This window comes from Lutra lutra, chromosome 1, assembly GCF_902655055.1.
Source record: "Lutra lutra chromosome 1, mLutLut1.2, whole genome shotgun sequence".
Classification (NCBI taxonomy): domain Eukaryota; kingdom Metazoa; phylum Chordata; class Mammalia; order Carnivora; family Mustelidae; genus Lutra; species Lutra lutra.
In genome coordinates, this window is record NC_062278.1 from 50,140,842 (window position 1) to 50,163,326 (window position 22,485).

Below are 22,485 nucleotides of genomic sequence, written 5' to 3' on the forward strand. Positions count from 1 at the left end.
TCTTCCTCTCCCACTCCCTCTGCTTGTGTTCCTTCTCTTGCTGTCTCTCTCTCTGTCAAATAAATAAATTAAATCTTAAAAAAAAAAAAAAAGGCTCCAAAGTACATGCTTACAGCTGGATCCAGCTGGCTGGTTTCTAGCTTGCAACCTCTGGCTCATATAGAAATTCCTATCTTTAGAACATCATTCTGTGGTTAGAGAAGCCTGAGAAGAATAGGGTGAGACAGACTGAAGACTAGTGGTGCCATGTTCACAGCGAATCACCATCCTCTGCCACTGCATTCAGGATGGAATCCTACCACTGCATCACCTTACCTGTGGAAAAGTCTATCTACCAGACTGGAAACTTCATGAGGGCAACCCAGACCTTTATTCATCTTAGTTTCCCCAGCATTTGGCACGTGAAAAGCATACGATAAATATATTTGAAGGAATGAATAAGTGATTGAATAAATAAACACCAAATAATGTAATTTCTAGTGTCAATCCCCCCTACCTTCTTTCTCCAATATGGAACTCAGTGAAAGGAGTATTTCTAATGACACCACATTTCAATACTGAGCTGCTCTATAATGGAGTATAAGAAATGGCTGCTTGTATTAATGGCTAAGTGAATTTGGGGTCGACTTTGTAAATGTTCATTGTAGGATTAAAGTCAAGAAACAAGTATTTCAAAAAGCTTCTGCAAGACAGAAAAGTCTCAGGGGAATAGGAGTAGGGAATGTAGAAGGGAGTCCCCCTACTCTATGTGGTAACAAAAGATTCACAAATGCTTTGTAACCAGGTCGGGTCTAGGGGTACTAGATGCCTCTCTATGGGTGAAGTGGCAAGTGGAGGGGTTTGGAGGGGATAAAGGATCACCCAGGAGAGCGGGGTGGTAAAAACAAAAAGGAACATTCATTCCATGATGCTTCTGTGCAAATGGGAATGTTTTCAGTACAGATTAAAAGGAGGCCTGATTTTGAATCCCTGTCATTTGTTGGCTAGCTGCTATTTTTATTCTTTCTTTCTCTCTCCCATACACACGCTATTCTATATGCTTTGGAGTCTAACATTTTTCTTCAATACAATCTTCAGAACGCAAATCTATACTCTATGTACCTATGTACATCGATTTATAGTCTTGGCTATAAAAACTACTTCTGAGTAACTTTTAGAGAACAACTCAGTGGGTACTTATAATTTAATTATTACCAAATAATCATAAACCATAAGTAAGGTTTATACCACATGGAGAGCTTGGCAATTAACCAGTGCAGACTTCATTTAATCACAGCAGAAGGCTTAAATTTTCTGAACCAATACTTCGGACTCTGGAGCTGACAACTGTGAATAATGTTCCAAGGATGATGTAAGAAAATATTTGAAATAGGAACAGCTCAGGAAATTCATAATGCCAAAGTAAGCAGGTGAGTGTATAAAGAAGAGAAGTTTGAGGGCCTGATTCTAGGCATAAAACATAGAAACATACTTACCAGAATGGATGGTGGGGTTGACGGAAGACTTGAGCTTTGGGTGTTCCAAACTAGGTCTTCAGTTTCAGGAAGTAAAACTCCTCTCACTGAAGAAAGAACATTTTTAGTTGAGACAATATTGTATATGAGCTTCAGGGACAACTAAAAACCAGGTTGTTCCTTTTTAATAGTTTAGATTTTGGCACAATAGATAAGGGAGACTTGCTTAGAAAATGGTGGCTTTTTTCTTAATTTTTCTTTAAAGATTTTATTTATTTATTTCATAGAGAGAGAGAGAGATCATAAGTAGGCAGAGATGCAGGCAGAAAGAGAGGGGGAAGCAGGCTCCCTGTTGAGCAGAGAGCCAGATGTGGGGCTCAATCCCAGTACTCTGAGATCATGACAGAGGCTTAACCCACTCAGCCACCCAGGTACCCCATAAAGTGTTGTTATTTTATTCAGATATTTTACTTATATTGAGATAGGGAAACTGAAAGACTCCATAAAAATCTGCTTTTTCCTCTTTTTCCTGTTTTTGTTCTTACTAGGACCTGTACTCTCACTTTACACATGCCTTACGGAACAGTGTACGTCCTCCTTGTAAGGGACAAGAAGTTAAAGATTTTTTTAGAGTCTTCTCTAACTCAAACATCAAAGGAAGGGCCACAGGAGAATGACATGACAAGGCCATCATATGTATATTCCAGACCACAAGCACCAAACATCTCAATGCCAAGACCTCCTGGCTCCCAGGAATAGGAGGCTTATGAAGGACACCTGGAACACTGTCCTTGTTCTAGCTGGTTCCCGGATGCCTGAGAGGACATGTACACCAGACTACAATCCTCATTAAAAACCCCAGACCCCAAGTAAAGACACAACTGTCTCCTTTTCCAAGTTTCCCAGATACTGTGTCTGTATCTGCTCTCTCTATATATATATCTTCAATAAACTCTGCTCTCTCCCTTCCTGCAGCTTGTGCTTGATGTCTATCCTGCATGTCACCAAGGATGCTCTTGGCTGTTCCTGTGGGGCCCTCTCTGGGTCCTTGGACCTGGCCTGCCGGCATTAGTATTAACAAAATCTATCTGATTTATAAGACTCCAGCATAAAATATTGTCATTATTACATTTAAGACATTCCTATATTATTTCTTTTTCTTCCTTCAAGCATTGTTTACTCTTTTCAAGATTCCTGTAAAGTAGATATTTTTAAGTTTTTTTTTTTTCATTTTAATAAGGATGTTAAACTGAACTTCCAATTTATTTGGTTGATGCTAAGAATTATAAAAAATTATTTCCTCTGGCGCCTGGGTGGTTCAGTTGGTTAAGTGGCTGCCTTTGGCTCAGGTCATGATCCCAGGGTCCTGGGGTCGAGCCCTGCATCAGGCTCCCTGCTCCACAGAGAGCCTGCTTCCTCCTTTCTCTCCATCTGCTCTGCTTACTTGTGTTCTCTACCTCTCTGTCAAAGAAATAAATAAAATCTTTAAAAAAAAAAAAAAAAGATTTCCTCTTTGACAGAAAGTATCTTTGAAAAATGGGTTAGGACACCAGACAGTTTACAAAGCTCTATACCAATATTAAAGAGCAATAAAGGTAAGACAGCAGATTATATAACATAAGTCAACAAAGGCTTACTGAATCCTTGCTAATTACTACAGACTTTGATAAAGTTGAGACTATAAACATTAATAAAGCCAAGCTTCTCCTATGCAAGTATTCCCTATGTCAGAAAGATAAATACAAATTATAAAATGATATGAGTGGCATATATACAATGTATGGGATACAAAGAAGAAATTGATTTTGCCTGAAGGGGAAAGGGAATCTATAAAATCTAAAGAAAAAAAATAATAAGGATTGCCATGACTTGATCTGGTGTATGCACTAAAAACAGAAGCAGGATCTCTCTTTATTCAGTTGTTATCACTGGCCTGACTTAAAGGGATCAATGAGAAGCAAAAACCCCGATTTGACTTAAGTATTTCCCAAAACTCTTTTTCAATTGTGTATTCAGTTATCTTGTCCTCTATAGAAAATAAGCACCATGGATCAAGGATTATCTATCTTTAAAAAATGATGACCAGGTTATCTAGAAAGCTACAGCCATTCAGAATTCTGAGTTGGCATGACAACTCAGATTTTAGACACAAACTTTTGTGCAACTGAAACATACATCTAATGAAAGGTCAATACACCTGAATTAGTTTCTCCTGTATATCCTAAAGCTTTTGTTAGATTTGCTTAGAAATTCTCAGCTGCTAAACTCCTTTTAGAACACCTTCCAGAAGTTAGCTCTACAACCATAAAAAGAAGACCTTCCTAAACTGTTTGTGGATTTAGTTTCCTAAACAATCTCACTTTACCTCTTGCATACCTTAATCTCCATGCCATTTCTTCCACTACCCTCGTTAATAACCTTGGTGTTTGTAAATTCTGCTCAGTTTAGGTTCCCATCTCCTTCAGGTCATGACCTCCCAGCTTCATTTTTTTCTCAGATCCCAATATCCAGATTTCTAGGACCTTCTGCCTACTTGCTGTCCCCTTAGGTAGTTCCCAGTTAGTCTATACCAGCTTTGCCAAAAGGACTTCAGCAATTTCAGATTATAACAAGCCTCTTCTCCTTTCACTATTTTATCTGGCTCAAGTAATCCAACAAGATTCAACAACAAGAAAGAAGTATATGAGAAAATAAGCCCAGGATACCTGCACTGCTCCAAAATACAAAGGTTCTTTCATGTTTTAGAACTGATAGCCCACTATCACTATCATCTATGAAGAAAGAGTTTCTCCACTTTAGGAGCCATTGGTTAAGCTTTCTGGCTCTTGGTTTCTGTTCCAGTCGTGATCTCAAGGTGGTAAGATAAAGCCCCACACTCAGTGGGGAGTCTGCTTCAGATTCTCTCTCCTCTCCCTCCTCCCCTCCCCCAATTTATGCTCTCTTTAAAATAAATAAATCTCTAAATAAATAAATAAATAAATAAAGAGTTTCTCCATTTCAAAGTCCTATATAACCCATATGATGTCCAGGCCACTTTGGGGCTCTGTCTCAGCACACTGTCGTTTTAAGGAAACATCAGTCTAGCAGCCAAAATAATTGAAAAGCAATTTAAAGTTTTAGTGAAGCCCTCAAAAAATATCTTCTTTAGGAAGTAAGGAATTATACATAGTAAAATTTCATTAAAGCTTTTCTCTCTCTTTTCTCTCTCGTCTGTATTTGTGTTTGTTTATTTATACACACACAAAGGCCTAGGTGATAACTGCCTGAAAAAATACAGATTCTTTTCTCTTAAGAAAATGTGGGAATCAAAGAGACTATAAAAATGCATCATTGTTAGTACTGTCTCTCATTCATGGGTTTTCCTGTTTGGTAGTTGGTACGTTTCCCATGCAATCATTTCAGTAAAATATACTCCATGGACATCTTAAAAGCTAAACGACCCATGAAAGAAGATGTCATAAAGACATAAATATGAAGGAGTAGGTAATTTAATAGAACATCATGTCCCTGATGAGTTAAACTGTTGCAACACTAGTAACCAGACTCATTTTTCTTTTTTTTAAGATTTTATTTATTTATTTGACATAGAGAGAGAGACCACATGCAGGCAGAGAGGCAGGCAGAGAGAGGGGGGAAACAGGATCCCTGCTGAGCAGAGAGCCAGAGACAGGGCTTGAATCCAGCACCCTGAGATCATGACCTGAGCCAAAGGCAGAGGCTTAACCCACTGAGCCACCCAGGCACCCCAGTAACCAGATTCCTAGTAAACTTTAGTCTGAGATTAACTAATCCCTCTTTAGCCTCTAAATCCCAAGTACTCAAACCCTCCTTGATGAACCCTTGATTTCAGATCATAACTGGATCTTTCCAGCTATCCAAGTTCAAACTTGGGACTGAATTCTCCGGGATTCTACCTATGAACCAGTATCAGTTCTTCTTTCACGAAGATCTTCCCTGAACTTTTCTGAGCTGCTCTTTTGTCTCCTGCTCTCTGGTTTTTAAGTCTTAACACCAGTCAATTTGCCTGTGGAGAATTACTGTGTTGGTTGCCCCAGCAGCACTATAACCTGTTCCAATTCATGCTTGCAGGTTCTACTTCTCTTTTTCTTATATGCTGCTCCCATTTTCCTAAACTATTTCTAAAATATCATGCAGTTCTCTACTTTCCCCACTGTTTGTGGCCTTTTGTCTACCAATACTCCTAAGAGCTCCTGATTGATCTATCCCAAATAGCTGCATGGCTAAAGCTCCATTCACGCCAGGACGGCTCCTTTCTCATTCCGTCTAGAGAATGATCAGAACCACAGATATTTAAGGAAATTGGTTTTCACCAGAGTATACTGGAAAGGAAACTAAAGCTGTACAAGGACTTCATGATGGATATCAACTCACCATTGATAAGCTGAAGGGAGTCAGGATCTGGATTCAAAGAGGAGTTCCCCAACAAAAAATTCTGATGCAGGGTCTCAGCAATATAATCTCTGAAGTTACTAATTGCATAAACAGCAGTGGGTTTATCATCCAGTTCCACAAGACCATGGTTTTCCACCTTGTTGGAATGAAGGCTAATCAGGTCCCAGGTGGTATTGCTGATGGCCTCACCATTGAAGGTAACTGCATAATGAACATCTATGCCACTATGGATGGAAAGAGAGGACAGATTAGGCCCTGCAAAGGAAGCGCAAAGAAAGGAGCTTTTTTTTTTTTTTTAAGATTTTATTTATTTATTTGACAGACAGAGATCACAAGTAGGCAGAGAGGCAGGCAGAGAGAGAGAGAGAGAGGAGGAAGCAGGCTCCCCGCTGAGCAGAGAGCCCGATGTGGGGCTCGATCCCAGGACCCTGGGATCATGACCTGAGCTGAAGGCAGAGGCTTTAACCCACTGAGCCACCCAGGTGCCCCAAGAAAGGAGCTTTGAACCCATGGACTACAAACACTACACCTGATGGGAGGTTGGGGGAGGGTCTCAAAAAGTATGGATTCCACCACCATTCTCTGCAGACTCTGGACAACCTTTTGCCATCCCTTCCTGCTTCCTAGAGAACAGAGGTTCATAGCTCTCGACCCTGCATTATATGTAAACACGTTCTTCCCCACCATTCTCACTGCTTCTTTCCTCCTTCAGAGCCAAGAGCTCCTCTCCACTAATAGCCAGCCTCCTTCTTTCCCTATTAGCAATTCTCTTCCCAGATTTAAAACAAACAAACAAACAAACAAACAAAACCTTCTAACTACACCCAACAAGGGGTAATCCTCTCATCTCTCTTTTTTACTGTTGTTGTATAGATTATGTACTCCACAATGAGAGGTGGGTCCTGAAGCAATGAAGAAGCTTAATTACCAAATTACTAAAACACAGTTATTGGGAAGGAAAATATGAAATACTTGGAAATAAAGCAAATTGATGACTTGTGACTTTTTTTTTATATCATCCTAGAATGTTTTCTAATATGACAGTTATCTAAGTCTCTCAGGAGATGGAATTTTGTTTGATAGTCCAGACAATTTACAGTCCTGTAAAGTTTGATACTAAACTGTAATAAAACTATTAAGATGTTATCTGGGTTTTTTCTGGCCTGGTAGCAATGATGACTCCAAAGTTTATGATTTTACTACCCTAAACCTTTCCCAAATTGACTACATAAATTTCTGTTTTTCAAATGCTCTACTAACTAGCTTTCATTTTTCCACTGGCTCCTTCACTAATGAGCTGAATAAAACCTTAGTGAGCTAACAACTGTCTGAGACTGAGCTTTTTTACTATTTACCTTTCCATAAGCAAACAAAGAGACTTCTTAGAATAAAGGGTAGAGTAAAAATACATAAATCGTAGTTGACATGCCATTTGATATTTTCTTAAATAATCGTTTTGGAGAAATAACACTAGACTATGAAATTTTTAAGCCAATAAAAATACTCCTTCTAGACTCTCAGATTTCTCTAACAACTAAAAGCTAACATTTTAAGAGTGCTTACCATGTGACAGGTATTTCATATGCTTTATCTCATTTAATCTTCGTAATAACCCTGTGAAGGTTTTATTATCTTCAGATTATTATTAAAGAAACTGAGCTTTTTTTTTTTTTTAAAGATTTTATTTATTTATGTGACAGAGAGAAATCACAAGTAGGCAGAGAGGCAGGCAGAGAGAGAGGAGGAAGCAGGCTCCCCGCTGAGCAGAAAGCCCGATGTGGGGCTCGAACCCAGGACCTGGGATCATGACCTGAGCCGAAGGCAGCGGCTTAACCCACTGAGCCACCCAGGCGCCCCAAGAAACTGAGCTTTAAAGAAGTTAGAAGACTTGCCTAAAATTTTAAAACATGTAAGTGGTAGAGTCCAGATTCAAACACAGATCACCCTGACTCCAGCACCTAAATTCTGAACTACTATGCTATACTCTCAGCAGGTTTATTTAAACTATTATCCAAAAAATTCATTGTGAGGACAGCTTTGCTCTAGTCATCAGTGTGGCTTCCCACCAGTCTGTGATGAGACACAGCCATCAGAAGCAGGACCCAGCAAGTCACACCAAGATACTTCTGGAAGACAGAAGAACACTACTTTCCCAAAGATAAACACTCAAGAAAGACAGGCAATGGAAACAATTTACCTCCTTCAGAGATTCTGTAGGAGTAAAATGACTCCCAAATCAAAGCATACAAATAATTTAAGTACTTCTCCCTTTTAACTTACTTATACATCATTATATATAATCAAAGAATATATGGCTTTTGTGATTTTGTAAAAAGATTTTGTTTAAAGTGACTGCCTTTCAGTCTCTCCTTGAGTTTCCATCCCCAGTGTTCAGCATGGGACCTGGCACTGAGGGGCCCCCAGTACCTACTAAATAAATAGAAATCTAAACTCATCTGAATATAAAAAGAAAACTACAATCTAATTAAGGTATTCAAAAATCTGAACAAAAAGTATCAACATAATAAGAATGATCTCATGGAGTCTAGGAAAAGGGATTAGTCAATTAATTTATTTCACTATTTAGTAGAAATCTTCAGACCAATGTATTGTGGCTTCCTTGTAAAAAGAGATCCCTAGATTGGATATGTCACAACAAGCTAGCACAGCTTGATGATGCTGGCCATTAAAATCACCCAACTTCCAGGCACCTGGGTGACTTAGTTAGTTAAGCAGCTAAAGGTCTGCCTTCAGCTCAGGTCGTAATCCTAGGGTCCTGGAATGGAGCCTCTGCTCAGTGAGAAGCCTGCTTCTCTGTCAAAAATGGGTAAATAAAATCTTAAAAAAAAAAAAAATCACCCAACTTCTTTTCTCTTATTTCAAGCTTGCAAAGGAAACTTTTGTAAAGTCCCTACAGAATTTCCTGTAGGGAAAGAATACATAAGCCAGACAATGCAATAATTGGTCAGTTGGCAGATCTCTTGCTTTAAATAAATCAATTGGCATCCTAGACAATGCATCATACCTTATGATTTAGTAAGCATGAATTGGTCTTAAGAGACCTGTCCTTCCTGAGAGTACAGGAGCTATCCTGAGTCTGCTTCCTGCAGATTCATACCCTGAACTATAGAGGATACCATGAAAGTGACATCCCTCACCAGCCATACAAGTAGCCAGGCCTCTTTGATGTTTTTGGCCTAATGAGTAACTTCCATAAGGTTTTCCTCCCAGATCTGATAAGCTACCACTTCTAATGGGGTGGTTTAGGGGGCTCTAAATTAGTAACTGAGTATTTTGACATCCTAATGCTCTACAAAGTGGTAAGACATCAGCTTGTTGTCTAGAACTTCTTTCAGTCTCTTAATTTTTCATGTCAGAATATACTGATTCATGGGTAATTCCTGATCTTCTTTTGTAAAGATATAAATTCAGAAAAATATGCTAAAATAACCAAATGATGGCCCCGAGGTAGAATAAAACAGTAAGAGAGACACCTACTGGTCAGAACTTGCCACACAGTATGTGTCCCAAGCCTCCAGCACAATGCTTGGCTCATAGTAGTTCAATTAATACTTTTGAAAATAATAAAAGAATAAATGGCCAATTTTATTCACTAATGCAGGCAGATAAGGCAACTAAATTTGTGCCACTTAAATGACAGTATGATACTCCCTACTTAATCTGAAAAATTTTGTCTCTAAATACCAAAGTCTCTAAAGTTTTCACCCTAAAGAGCATGCATTATCCTCATACATTTGTGACTTCTGAGTAATCATTTTTTTAAAGATTTTATTTATGTGAGAGAGGGAGAGAGAAGAAGCAGAAGGAGGGGCAGAGAGAAAGGGAGAAACAGAGTGCCTGCTAAGCAGGGAGCCTGATGAGGGGCTGGATCCCAGGACCCTGAGATCATGACCTGAACCGAAGGCAGAGGCTTAACCAACTGACCCATCCAGGTGCCCAATGCATAATCATTTTAGAGATATTACTTCAAAACCAGAACCTAACCCTGAGGAAGTGCATGCTCTTTCCAAACTCTGTGGGATAGACCATGACTACATCTCCAGAAAGGTGAGCTTCTTGGGGTCTTTGCACAACCTATTTCATGCTAAGACAGAAAGCACTGATAAGGAAAAAAATGGGGAAAAATGTCTGTGCTACTTAGCACTTGAGTTCATTCCCATGCTATGCAGAAAATTAGACAAGGAGAATCAGAGCTTCACTGAGACTCTACCATGTTCCTTTCATGACTTTTAAATATCACAGGGAGAAGATCAAGAGAAATGTTCCTGGATCAAGAAATCTGAGCAAATTAAGCAGTATGGGTTAGATTACTGGCCTTATCCTTTATTGACAAAATATAATCTGCCTCCCAACATTTCCCTTAGACATATAAAAATAACACCTCTATTGTAGTCTACCTTGTTTAGCGAGGATAAATTCATTAAAGAAGATAAAAATGCCTCAGAGATATGCTGCAATTCACTACCATGTTTTTGTCCTGGAAAGAGAACTCAAAGAAATGCTGATGGTATCAAGAAACCATCTGTCTTCGGAGCCAAGAATGTTCCTATGGCCCAAAACAGACTGAGTTCTGGCATGGTAAATATAGCAGAGAGACATGTCAGGATGAGGGACAGAATAAAAGAAAGTCACAATCTGAAGGGTTTGAAGAGGTGGGGGGGTGGGAGGTTGGGGGAACCAGGTGGTGGGTATTAGAGAGGACACGGACTGCATGGAGCACTGGGTGTGGTACAAAAACAATGAATACTGTTATGCTGAAAATAAATTTAAAAAAATGATTAATAAAAAAAAAAAGTCAAGAGCCCTAGGAAGTACATAAGCAGAATGCACATTGGAAAACAAAACATAATCTGATTAAAGAAAGCTGTTTGCTCTCCACACTCAGCACCTCCAAGTTTACCAGCCGCCACTGTATTATCCTCTTTCATCTTCTAAACTAGACTAACCCAGCTGCTATATAAAGGAAAATTTCTCTTTCTGACAGCTATTTCCAGAAACATCAATCACGTGGAGGTGAAATTTATCCTTTCTCATTCTCTTCCCTCAAATGCCCTCATTGGCTGTTTGACATATGCATATTTTCAACATAAGAAATAATAGTATCATTCCTCATTAAGATCAACCAAAATAAAGATATTTCAGAGAAACTCAGATATCCTATAAAATTTCTTCTTACAAAGCCTGGAGCTGAAGTTTTGAAGTATACCAGGAAGATGCATTGCTGACTCACTTCAAATGGGTAATCTACTAACTTAAAATAATGTGTGCACCTGGAGAGGTACAAAGCAAACAGAAAATTCCATATGGATATAAATGCTTACAGAGAGGGAGAAAGAGAGTGGTTATGTATTATATAAATGGACTATATCTGTGCCACACATTTATTCACTCACAGTCCAGAATACAAGTATACCAAAAAGTTAGGAATCAATTCCATCAACAGGGTAATAACTGACAATACTGAACAATTTTGTTAACCTAGGTTAACAATTCTCTCATAAAATCTAATGGCTTCATATTGGTATCTGTGTCCCTATAGAGGACTTAGCATTCAGTCACTGGATATCATTCTTTTGGTCATAACATGACCAAAAACTCTCATAACCCTGACCAAAAGTATCAGGGTTAAACATGAGAGTTTGGGTTGTTTTAATATTCTAATTATGCCAAGAGGGCAACAACTAAACAATCAGGCCTTTCAGTTGAGTACTGATCATCAACACATATACCTATAACATATACACACAGAACAGTTTACATACACTTAAAATACAGAAACCAAAATTCTGAGTACCTTGGTCAAAATATCTGAAACCTCCTAGTTATATAACTTATGGCAAATCAATTTGTCAATCTCGGGCAAAATATCCTCACTTCCAGAAGGAGAATGAATATTAATCCTCATTTTCACTATCTCAAGGGGATATTAAGAAAGTAAAATGAAAAAAATAAGAAAGAACCAGTAATTTGACAGATCTCTGAAAGCATTTTTCATTAGATTCTGTGTTCCTAGAGGAAATAAACCGAGTTATTAATTTTTGTAGGTATAGGGTTTGTCCAATTGGTAGGCACTTAGTAAACACTTAAAAAACATAAATAAAAATGAGGAAGTCAGAAAGCTCTGACTTTAAAATATTAATACTACGATGAGCTAGTATTACTGTATGTCTAAACACGTCCATAGTCTACACATAAATTTGCTTCATAAATTCTATTTACACGTATCAATCTTGCAAGAGAAAATGAATTTTAAATAAATTTGAATCCAAAAAACAAAAACGGACAAGCAACCTCCAGAAAGGGTATTGACTATGTTTTTATATTATGCCTTTTCTAAGAAATTCTAGAGAGCAGCTGTTTTTGCAAATGAACGACTATAGAGATCAGCTCTCTCCCTTTCATTTACCACTTAGTGACATTTGATTACATTATTGAATGACATAGTACCTTAAGAGTGTTTACATTACTGGTGGGTTTTATTCCTATTTTAAATTAAGTGTAACTCAAATACTTAACAGTCAACAGTCTATGACAAGGATCTGTATACTATAGCCTTCGAGCTAAATCCAGCCCAGTGTCTATGAGTTCACAGATTTTATATTTTTAAGTAGTTGAAAAAATAAAAACAAGAACAATATTTTGGACATGTGAAAATTACATGAAATTCAGATTTCAGTTTCCATAAATGTTTATTGGAATATAGCCATGCTCATTCATTTTCAGTGTATTATCTATATCTATATTCATCTGATGGCTAAGTTAAGTAGTTGCAACAGAGGAGAAATGGCCTGAAAAGCTTAAAATATTTACTAACTAACCCTTAAGTAAAAAAGTTTGCCAACCCCCAATCTGTAAGGAGATGGATGCTAATTTTGAAAGTTATAAAAGAATTGAGCCATGCTCCCTTGGACCTAGGGCTACCGAATATTCTAAACTATCTTTTCAATCCGTGGACTGTATGAAAAGTACCAAAAAGTACTCTACCTGCCATTTTCCTTGGGGGACCTGAAAATAAAAATTGAACATGTTAAATAGAGTTTAAGACAGTTATAATTGTCACATCATTCATCAAAGTGCAAGTTCTTAATCTATTTCTTCTACAATGTTTCTTTAAATCAGAATGTTTGCATAGTATTAGATGTTGACAAACTGATGTAGATTGAAAGTAGCAAACAAAAGGGGAGACAAGATTCTATTTTAAAACTGACAATATTTACTATCTTTAAACTGACAATATTTACTATCTTTAAACCATTCATATAAGGTTTTCTCTTTGTAAATAATTTTTTTTTTCAGTAGATCCACAGACAACTCCAGTTGCTGGTATTTAGCAAAATTAGGAAACATTTTCTTTTTTTTGGTAGACAATGTGTCATGTAATTTAAAATAAAAGAAAATCGGGTGTTATACAGAAAGATACTAAGGGACTGGGAAAGGTCAGGACTGAACCACAGGGTATTGTATGGCCTTTAATATTTACTTATTTTATGTAGCAGACAATAGATCTTCCCATGTGCCAGAAAACTGTGCTAAGTGCTTTATAAAAATTAATTCATTTAATCTTCATTAAGATTATTAAGGACCATCAGAGTCCCCATTTTACAGGAAAGAAACTGAGGAACAAAGAAGCTACATAATTTACCCAGCATTTCAAAAGTATTTTTGGTAAAGCAGAATTAATAGTAAATTCTCTATTTTACATAAATTAAACTTTAAAAATGTGTAATTTATCTAAAATCATCCAGCCAGAAGTGCCAAAAGCAGGATTTCAACCCAGGGAAGTTGGTTCCAAAGGCCATGTTGCCTTTTATGTGCTGCCAGATGAGAGAGGTCTTCAAGGGCCTCACATTCTTGGGTTCTCCTATGAGCTTTAGTCAAACTGGAGGCGGTATTCTATGAGAAGTGCTAAGGTTGAACTGGGGACTGGTCAGGGTGTGAGAGTAGGTCGTGGGTCAATTTACCATGCTTGCCCTCTCCCCTGCACAGATAATTAGCTGAGTGTCTTTGGGTAAATTATTGAAATTCCCTGTGCTCTGGTGTCCTTATAGGAACAACAACAACAAAAAAATGAAGATACTAATAACTATCTCATAGCATGGCTGCTGGGAATAAATGAGTTATATAGATATGAAGCCTGGCATACTGTAAATACTATGTAAGTGCTTGCTAGTATTTCTGGTAAACCCCGAAGTTGTGATTAGAGAATATGCCAAAGGTAAGATGTAGGCCCTATATAGATTATGCTTTGAAGTTACACAGTTCCCTTACTCATGCTCCCCTGCACGCAACAGCTGGGTCACAACTATTCTCCAAATGCTCCAAACCTTCCCAGTACTGAGTCTAGCATGGGGTTTAAGAGTAAGAGCTGTAAAGGCAGCAACCAGGTGTCAAAATCCCTCTCCCACCGCTAATTTAAAAGCTTTCTGACTTCGGGCTAATACTTTATCCTTTTATACCTGTTTGCTCTCTGCAAAATGAGTATTAATAATAATATTTAATCTGATTAAGTTAGCTCAGGAATATAAAGTCCCCGATACAAAGCATTCACTTAGAAAACATTAACAAGTATTATGCTGTTTTAAGCAGAGAAGAGATGTCTTAAAAAGAGGTCTCTGATTTACTTAGAACTGTTATGTTTGAAATGAAGACAAATGCATCCCCTCCAGAATGGCCTTACAGTAAGATGTCAAAGTCACCTCAGCAGAACACTGACAAGATTTAGTAGGAAGCCAAGATAATCTCTAATGTGACTTCAGGCTCCCCTCATTGCCAAGGAAAAGCAGTGTAACTTGTCAACGGCAAGCTGGGAACATGAATCCCGAAGTTCTTATCTGCCCAACAACAGATCTAGTAGGTCTCCTTGAATATATTCTTTTGCCTTTTTCTAATTCAGTTTCCTCTCCTGAAAAACCATCATTAAGAAAACACATTTACCAGAAATAGTATTGAATTACAACATTCATTTGTTTTTAGAGCATACATAATAAACACAAAAAGATATTACATCGAAATAAAGAGTGCTATTAAACATGCACATTTTTAGAATCTATTTACCTAAAGTCAAGTACACGAATGTCCTTATAGCCTGGTAACCCAGTAAATGCATTTTCAACCTGTTAAAAATAAAAATAAAGTTTATAGCTATGTAGAAATGTGAAAAAGTACATAGAAAATACTGTTTTAATTTAAGAGTTGAATATAAAGTGCACTGTTTATAACTAGTAGAAGCTTATATACATATACAGATACATAGTAGGCAGAAAGTTACATAAGAAAATTATAATAGCTTACAATGTTAGAAAATAGTTTTTAACACAACACTGTCATATTTTTCTTTTACATTTTTGTCTTTTTAAGTTTTAATATATTTTAATATTAATTTTTTTCCAAATTATGAAAAGCAACTTCTTACTGGCAAAGCACTGCTTTTTCCCTTGTGGGATAAAATGTAGAAAAAAGCATTAGTCTAAAGAACAAAAAAAAAGCTTTAACATTTTTAAATGTAATTGTTTGGATTAGAAATCTGGCCACAGCATTCACACTGACAAACAGTCATGTGTTCGTTTTCTGTGAGTGTGAAGTATCTGATGGCATCTGTTTCCTGTTCCTACCAGACAAGGGGAACTGCAAGCAAAGTCAACATTAGAAACTAGTCCATAAGCTGAAGCTCAGGCCCCAGGAGAGAGGCCCTGTTGACCCGGTGTCATGAGGAAGGTTATGAAGATTTGACCAGGTAATTCAACTGGCCAAAAGATCAATTTATGGGGCGCCTGGGTGGCTTAGTCATTAGGTGTCTGCCTTCGGCTGGGGTCACAATCCTGGGGTCCTGGAATCAAACCCCGCATCAGGCTGCCTGCTTGGCAGGAAGGCTGCTTCTCCCTCTGTTACTCCCCCTGTTTGTATTCCCCCTCTTACTGTGTCTTGATCTGCCAAATAAATAAATAAAATCTTTTGTTTTTTACAAGATCAATTTATAAAACATCTACAGGAACCAGTTTTATCACTGAGTCTTTAAAATACAGCCATGTAAATCACGATGAGCTTAGTGACTGGAGATAGGGAAAGAATGCTAACGGGACTAAAAATCTAAAAATAGTCCGGTGATGCATAAAAACATATTTTAACAACATTGAACACTTAGCCCACACTTCAGAAGGTGACAGTCTCAGCAGATAAGTCACTATGGGGCCAACACCAGAATAAGGAAAGAAGTTGTTAGTGGACTGTCGACCCATCTCTGGGAATCTGCTTTTAAAACCAAGTCTTAATATAATCGGGAAAGTGGGATTAAAAAATAATAATAATAATGGCTCACTGAAGATCTCAATGTCTTAAGGATAAAGAATCCAAACCCAAGTAACTCTTTACTTATGATAATTTGCCTTGTTTTATTCTCTTAGAGGAAAGAGAGAAATGCCATAATTCTTGTAGGAAAAAAGTGGAGATGGAATCTTGCAGGACAGGAATCCAAAAATGAGTTTTTCTCAGCTGTTTCTGCTGGCAAAGTAACTGCATACAAGCCTTATTTTATAGAACTAATACTGCCCTGCCCATCAACCATATTGGTTTTCATAAGATTAAAGTGAATGTACCTGAAAGAATTCCATTAATTACAAAATGTTATACAACTGTATATTGTTATTATTATTGCTAGACCCATCTCATTTTGAGTTTTGTCATCTCTTGAGTCTAACCATGTACAAGTATTCTAAATCATCATATCTAATTAGCTACTGTACAGGTGTCCAGTTGAAAGAATCATTCCACTTTATTAACAACAAGATTAATAATAGGTATTATTTATTAAATGACTTCTATGTGCTTGGTGCTTTACAATATTACTCCTCATCTTTGCAATGTCAAGAGATACATGTTTTCCCAATTTCATACAAGGGAAAATTGAGATAGATGTCAACTAACTTGCCCAGGGTCATATATTTGGTAAATAACTAAATCAGAATGTATTCAACCCAAACCTTTCTAATACCAAAGCCAATATTCTTCCCAATGAATTACATGCCTCTTCTTCCCCCTGTCTCATGATAAAAATGTTATAGAATTGAGACCATGACTGGGAAAACTATGAAGCTCACTTTAACTTTTTACCTGAACTAAAATTAAGGTGACTCTATATGGTATAAAGGAAGGAACACTTTGAAGGGAAGGAGGAGACTTGATTTTCCCTTCTACTCCTAGAGGTTGAAATGACTATGAATAATTTACTTGGCCTCTTGGCCTCATTTGTACAGTGGAAATCCTTACCCACATGGTTGCTGTGAGCTAACAGACTGAAAGCAACAGGGAGACCATAGGCACTATGCAAGGACACTGTGTTAATACTGTGGCTATCATCAGCTATCAATACTCCTAACCTTTCTTGCTTACTTTTCTCTCTCTGACATCATACTTGGTGTTGTCCCAAGCTTATCTTACCCTTTTCATTAAAAAAAAGTAATTGCTCCTGAACCACAATCCTCTCCAATCAGGCTTTCTTTTTCCCTGAATATCTTCCCATATTATTGCCTAGGAAATAATATTAAAGGAGCAATCCCTATGACTTCAACCTGTAGGGAGAGTTAGAGGGACCCCCTTCAATGTGCATTAAACACAGAACCTTTCAGAGACAAAATCTCTAACTCGGCTGCTTTACACAGGAAGTGGCTGTTGGTAGACATTTCATTGTAGGTAAGGGGACAGGGCTGTAGAGATATGCCAAAGAAACCATTACATGATAGACCCAGACCTTTCATGGCCCCCAAATCACCTCAAGCAAAGAGCTATCTACCTCATAAAGTCTCTGCTGGAGATGTTTTTGAGAATGTTTCTTAGACTTCCTCTAAACACACAGTCATTGAGTGCAATTGTTTATCTAAACACTCAGGCTTACTAAGTCTCCTTAATTCCAAGAGCACAGAGAACCAGACAGCTAATCCAAGACGTTATCTGATGCCAGGTGGCCATTGGCCTGGCTGACATTTCTTCTACATACCATACAGCCTTGCAACTTGGCCACACAGATAGGAAAAATAATCGTCTGGCTTATACTCCCTATGTCGGATGGCTGCAGTGATGCTGTTTGGCTGAGAGATGCACATTTCTTTTTCTCCTCTAGACATAGTGTCTAGGGAAGAAAATGAGTCCAATGTAATGGAATTGAAAAACTCAGGCAAGGAGAACCCCATCAAGAGGGAAGGAAAAGAAGTAAACAGGAAGGAATGCTGTGCCCTGTCACTGGACAGAAAGGGAAGCTGGGCACTCAATGCCCTACTACACAAGAGCAAAGGCACACAAGAAGTGGGCCAAGTATGGATTATTTTTGACTGAAAGAATCCTGACTTCAAGTCCCATATAGAATTCTTCCAGAAATTAAAGTTGCAGGATAGTCTAGGCATGATTCTTTAAAGAAAGACCTTTTTAGGGGCACCTGGGTGGCTCAGTGGGTTAAGCCGCTGCCTTCGGCTCAGGTCATGATCTCAGGGTCCTGGGATCGAGCCCCGCATAGGGCTCTCTGCTCGGCAGGGAGCCTGCTTCCTCCTCTCTCTCTGCCTGCCTCTCTGCCTACTTGTGATCTCTCTGTCAAATAAATAAATAAAAATCTTTAAAAAAAAAAAGAAAGAAAGATCTTTTTAAAAACACCTCCAACCAAGAAACAGAGATAGGAGGGAACTTTACATTTCACCAGATATTCTTTTGTCCTTTTGAACTTGGTACTGTGTACTACTTATGTGTTGACTGCCCCAAATTTTTCAGTTTAGAAAAAGAATTTTAATTGGAAATTAAAACAAATTAAATTTAATGATCCTTTAAGAAAAATAATACACTGTGTATAGTTCCTTAAACATACTAATTTCTCTAAATACTGTCAAGTCAAAACCATGCCACTGAACACATTCTTCTTTGGCTATGCACCAGAAGTTTGGGAACAGTATTTATTTGTTAGCAGATGGTAAAGGTGTGTCAGATTTTGCTCCAATTAAATAAACTCATCTGCCTTTCTGTGACCTTTTTACAGAGTGTTCTGAAGAAATAGCTAAGTCACAGCCCCTGAAGCAAATAGAAAAGCTTAATTCCTTAGCCTACCTTTAACCAGTCTTGTGACTATGGGAAATTTACAACCCGGGAAAATGTCTTATTAATTAGAAAGAGAGAGAGAGAAAGAAAGAAAAAGGAAGGAAGGAAGGAAGGAGGAAGAGAGGGAGGGAGGGAAAGAAAGAAGAGAAAAAAGAAAAGAAGGAAAAACAAACCCAAAATCATCTACCTCTGAAATAAACTCTTCCGCAAGGTGCTGGTGGTGGAAGTTGGAAGGATCCTGTAGTTCTTCCCTGTATTGCTCTCCCAAAAGGTGTATACTGAATTCTGCAATCTGCTCAGTTGCTGGTTTTGTGGATTCTTCTATCACATTCTCAATTTCATTGCTAATCTGGATTTTTAGAGAAAAAACAATAAATGTCGATGTTTACTCATGCAACCAACAAATATCTACTGATCAGTACATATCAGACACTGTGTCAAAAGAAACTTCTAATGATGACTTTTTTTTTTTTTTTTTTTTTTTTCACAGATAGAGATCACAGGTAGGCAGAGAGGCAGGCAGAGAGAGAGAGAGGAGGAAGCAGGCTCCCTGCTGAGCAGAGAGCCCGACGCGGGGCTCGATCCCAGGACCCTGGGATCATGACCTGAGCCGAAGGCAGAGGCTTTAACCCACTGAGCCACCCAGGCGCCCCTAATGATGACCTTTTATACAATATTTGACTTTGGAACTAATAGGATGGACTTTAAGACATAGGCAAACATTAAAATTACCATGCATTTGTACATTCCTTTGAACACACAATGGCTACTTCAAGGAAAGACAGAAAAGTTCAAAGTTGACCATCTTCTATCACATTATCTGTGAGTTTAAAAAGAGTTGACTATGGTAATAGTATCATCTAAAAATAGCCTAGGAGTGTGGTTCTCAAACTTTTTGGTCTTAGGACCCATTTAGACTCTTAAAAATCATTCAAAACACTAAGAAATGTGTTTTTTGTGGGTTTTATCCATAGATATTTACCAGACAAAAAATTGAAGGGGAAATTTTAAAAATATTTATTAATTCATTTAAAAAATAATAAGTCCCTCATGCTATAGAAAGGAATAACATTTTGCAAAATAAAAATGAATGAGAAGAGTAACACTTTATATTTTTATAAGTTCTTTAATTTGGTTGGCTTAATAAGAAGACAGTGGATTGTCGTATCTGTTTCCACGTTCCATCAGTTACAATACATTGCTTTAGTTGAAATACATGAAGAAAAGTATTAGGGAAGGGAGAATTACATTAACAGCCTTTTTAGATAATTGTGGAGATTCTTTTTAGATACTACACCAAATTCAACAAGGTGTGGTTTCTTAAAGATTAGTGACTACATGGAAGTTGAAACTGTATGAACTTTTTGTACTCTGTAACATTAAAATCCATGTCTTCCCGTGGCCAAAGCTCCAACAATTTGAACAAAATAAATAATGGATTATAATCCAAAGAATAAAATAAGTATCCATGGATTCATATTGATAGAAATAAATGATTTAATAAATAAATGAGAAGCGACAACAGTGTCTTATAGAAGAATTCCAATTAGTAAATGTAGAATGAGGGAAAGAAAATATCACTACTCCAACACCACGGTAAGAAATGCTACGTGGAAGATACACTTGAGCTTATCTACCTTAGTCCCTCCATTGTGATACACAAGGGGTTGGAATGGAAGACTTGCTAGCCTAAGGGGTCCTGGCAAGACAATGGCAGAGTCAGGAAGAGACTACAGAGACTTTCTTTCAGTGTATCATTTTTCATCCTTGATATATCATATAATCAGAGACCTTCAAAATTTCAGACTGGGAAAGAACCTCAAAGATCCTACTATTCCTTTGGATGCCTGAATTCTCTCTAGAATATCCCTGACAAATGGTTACTCATACTGTTTAAATGGCTCTGATGAGAGTCCCGATCTTCAAAGGCAGACCATTACATTTCAAAAAAAAAAAAAACAAGCTCTTGGGGCACCTGGGTGGCTCAGCCAATTAAGTAAGCATCTGCGTTAGCTCAGGTCATGTCCTGGGATACTGGGATGGAGCCCCACATCAGGCTCCCTGCTCAGGGGAGCATCTGCTGCTCCCTCTCCCTCTGCCTCTGCCCCCTCCTAGTGCCCTCTCTCTCTCTCTCTCTCTCTCAAATAAAGACATAAATCTTAAAAGGAAAAAAATAAAAAGCTCTCATGTTTGGAAAGCTCTTCAATTTTTTTTTCTTTCTTCTTTGCCCTTCACAACTTGGTTCCTGTTTTGCTTTTCCAGCCCCATCTCCCTTTCCCGCACCTTTCACTATCCTCTCCAGCCATGCTAAATTCCTATTTGTAGACTGAGGAATGTGCTAATTCTCTCTGGCCTAAGTAGTACTCTTCCCTTTGTTTTGAGACCTCAGGCCAAGACCTTTCCCCTTTCTCTTCTACTGGTAACTTCTATTCAACCTCAACTCAGACCTCACCCACACCAGAAAACTTCTCAGAAGAGCCCCTCAAAACTGATGCAATGCTCCTAATGTTCTCCTATTTCATTCTGCATTTACCCTATCATAGCACATAGCACAAGGTAATTATACCGTATGTTTACTCATCAGTATGCCTCCTGAAAGAGTAACTGGCACATTATCAGGCACTCATATTTGGGGGCATTCTTATTAAGGTATAATTGACATATAACATACATTAGTCTCAAGTGTACAATGTGATGATTCAATATTTGTATGTTTTGCAAGATGATCATCACAGTAAACCCAGTTAACATCCATCACCATACACAGTTACAAACTTCTTTTTCTTGTGATGAGAACTTTCAAGATCCATTCTCCTAACTACTTTCAAATATGCAACACAGTACTATTAACTATAGTCACCATGATGTACACTACATTCCCATGATTTATTCATTTTATAACTAGAAATTTATATCTTTTGACACACTTTACCCATTTCATCCACTTCTACCCAAAATTCTTAATATTAAGCCCAAATATATTTCCCTTTAAGCTCCACCACTGATCTCAGTTCTGTAATCTAAGACATATATAAAAACTGTAGTCACCAGAGGGCCCTTCAAATGAGTTAAAACATCTATCAGGACTTCCCTGACTTCTCTAGATCTGCTCCTCCAGACATTTCTCAGGCTCTTAATACCTTCCTTAGAGTGTGGAATACACAAGTCAGGTCTGATCAATTAAAATATGATTATATTTTACATATATACATATGTATATGTATAACATACATATATTTTACTCTCTTACAATAGAGTCTGTATTTCTATAAATGCAACCTAAAATTACACTAGCTTTTACTAGTTTCACCCCAGTAACTGCATCCTACTACTGATTCATACAGAAACTAACATCAACAAAATCTCTTAGTCTTATGGAATTTTATATAAAACTTTGCATTTTTTATATTAAATTTTATCTTGCTAACTTTGGACAGAGACTCCATTTGCCATATAATTATAAAAGAAATATCCTTAGTAATCTTGCTGCTACAGAATACCTTAAGTGATGAATAATTATTTTTTA

General features: G+C 37.6%; 1 protein-coding gene across 1 annotated transcript in view; it reads right to left on the reverse strand.

Annotated features, from left to right (window-relative positions):
* Positions 1-22,485, reverse strand: part of IMPG2 (interphotoreceptor matrix proteoglycan 2) — a 93,135-nt gene that overhangs the window by 34,526 nt on the left and 36,124 nt on the right. The window contains 5 exon segments of the mRNA XM_047723312.1: positions 1,472-1,561; positions 5,847-6,091; positions 12,873-12,893; positions 14,943-15,001; positions 19,147-19,308. Coding sequence (XP_047579268.1) covers positions 1,472-1,561; positions 5,847-6,091; positions 12,873-12,893; positions 14,943-15,001; positions 19,147-19,308 — 577 coding nt within the window.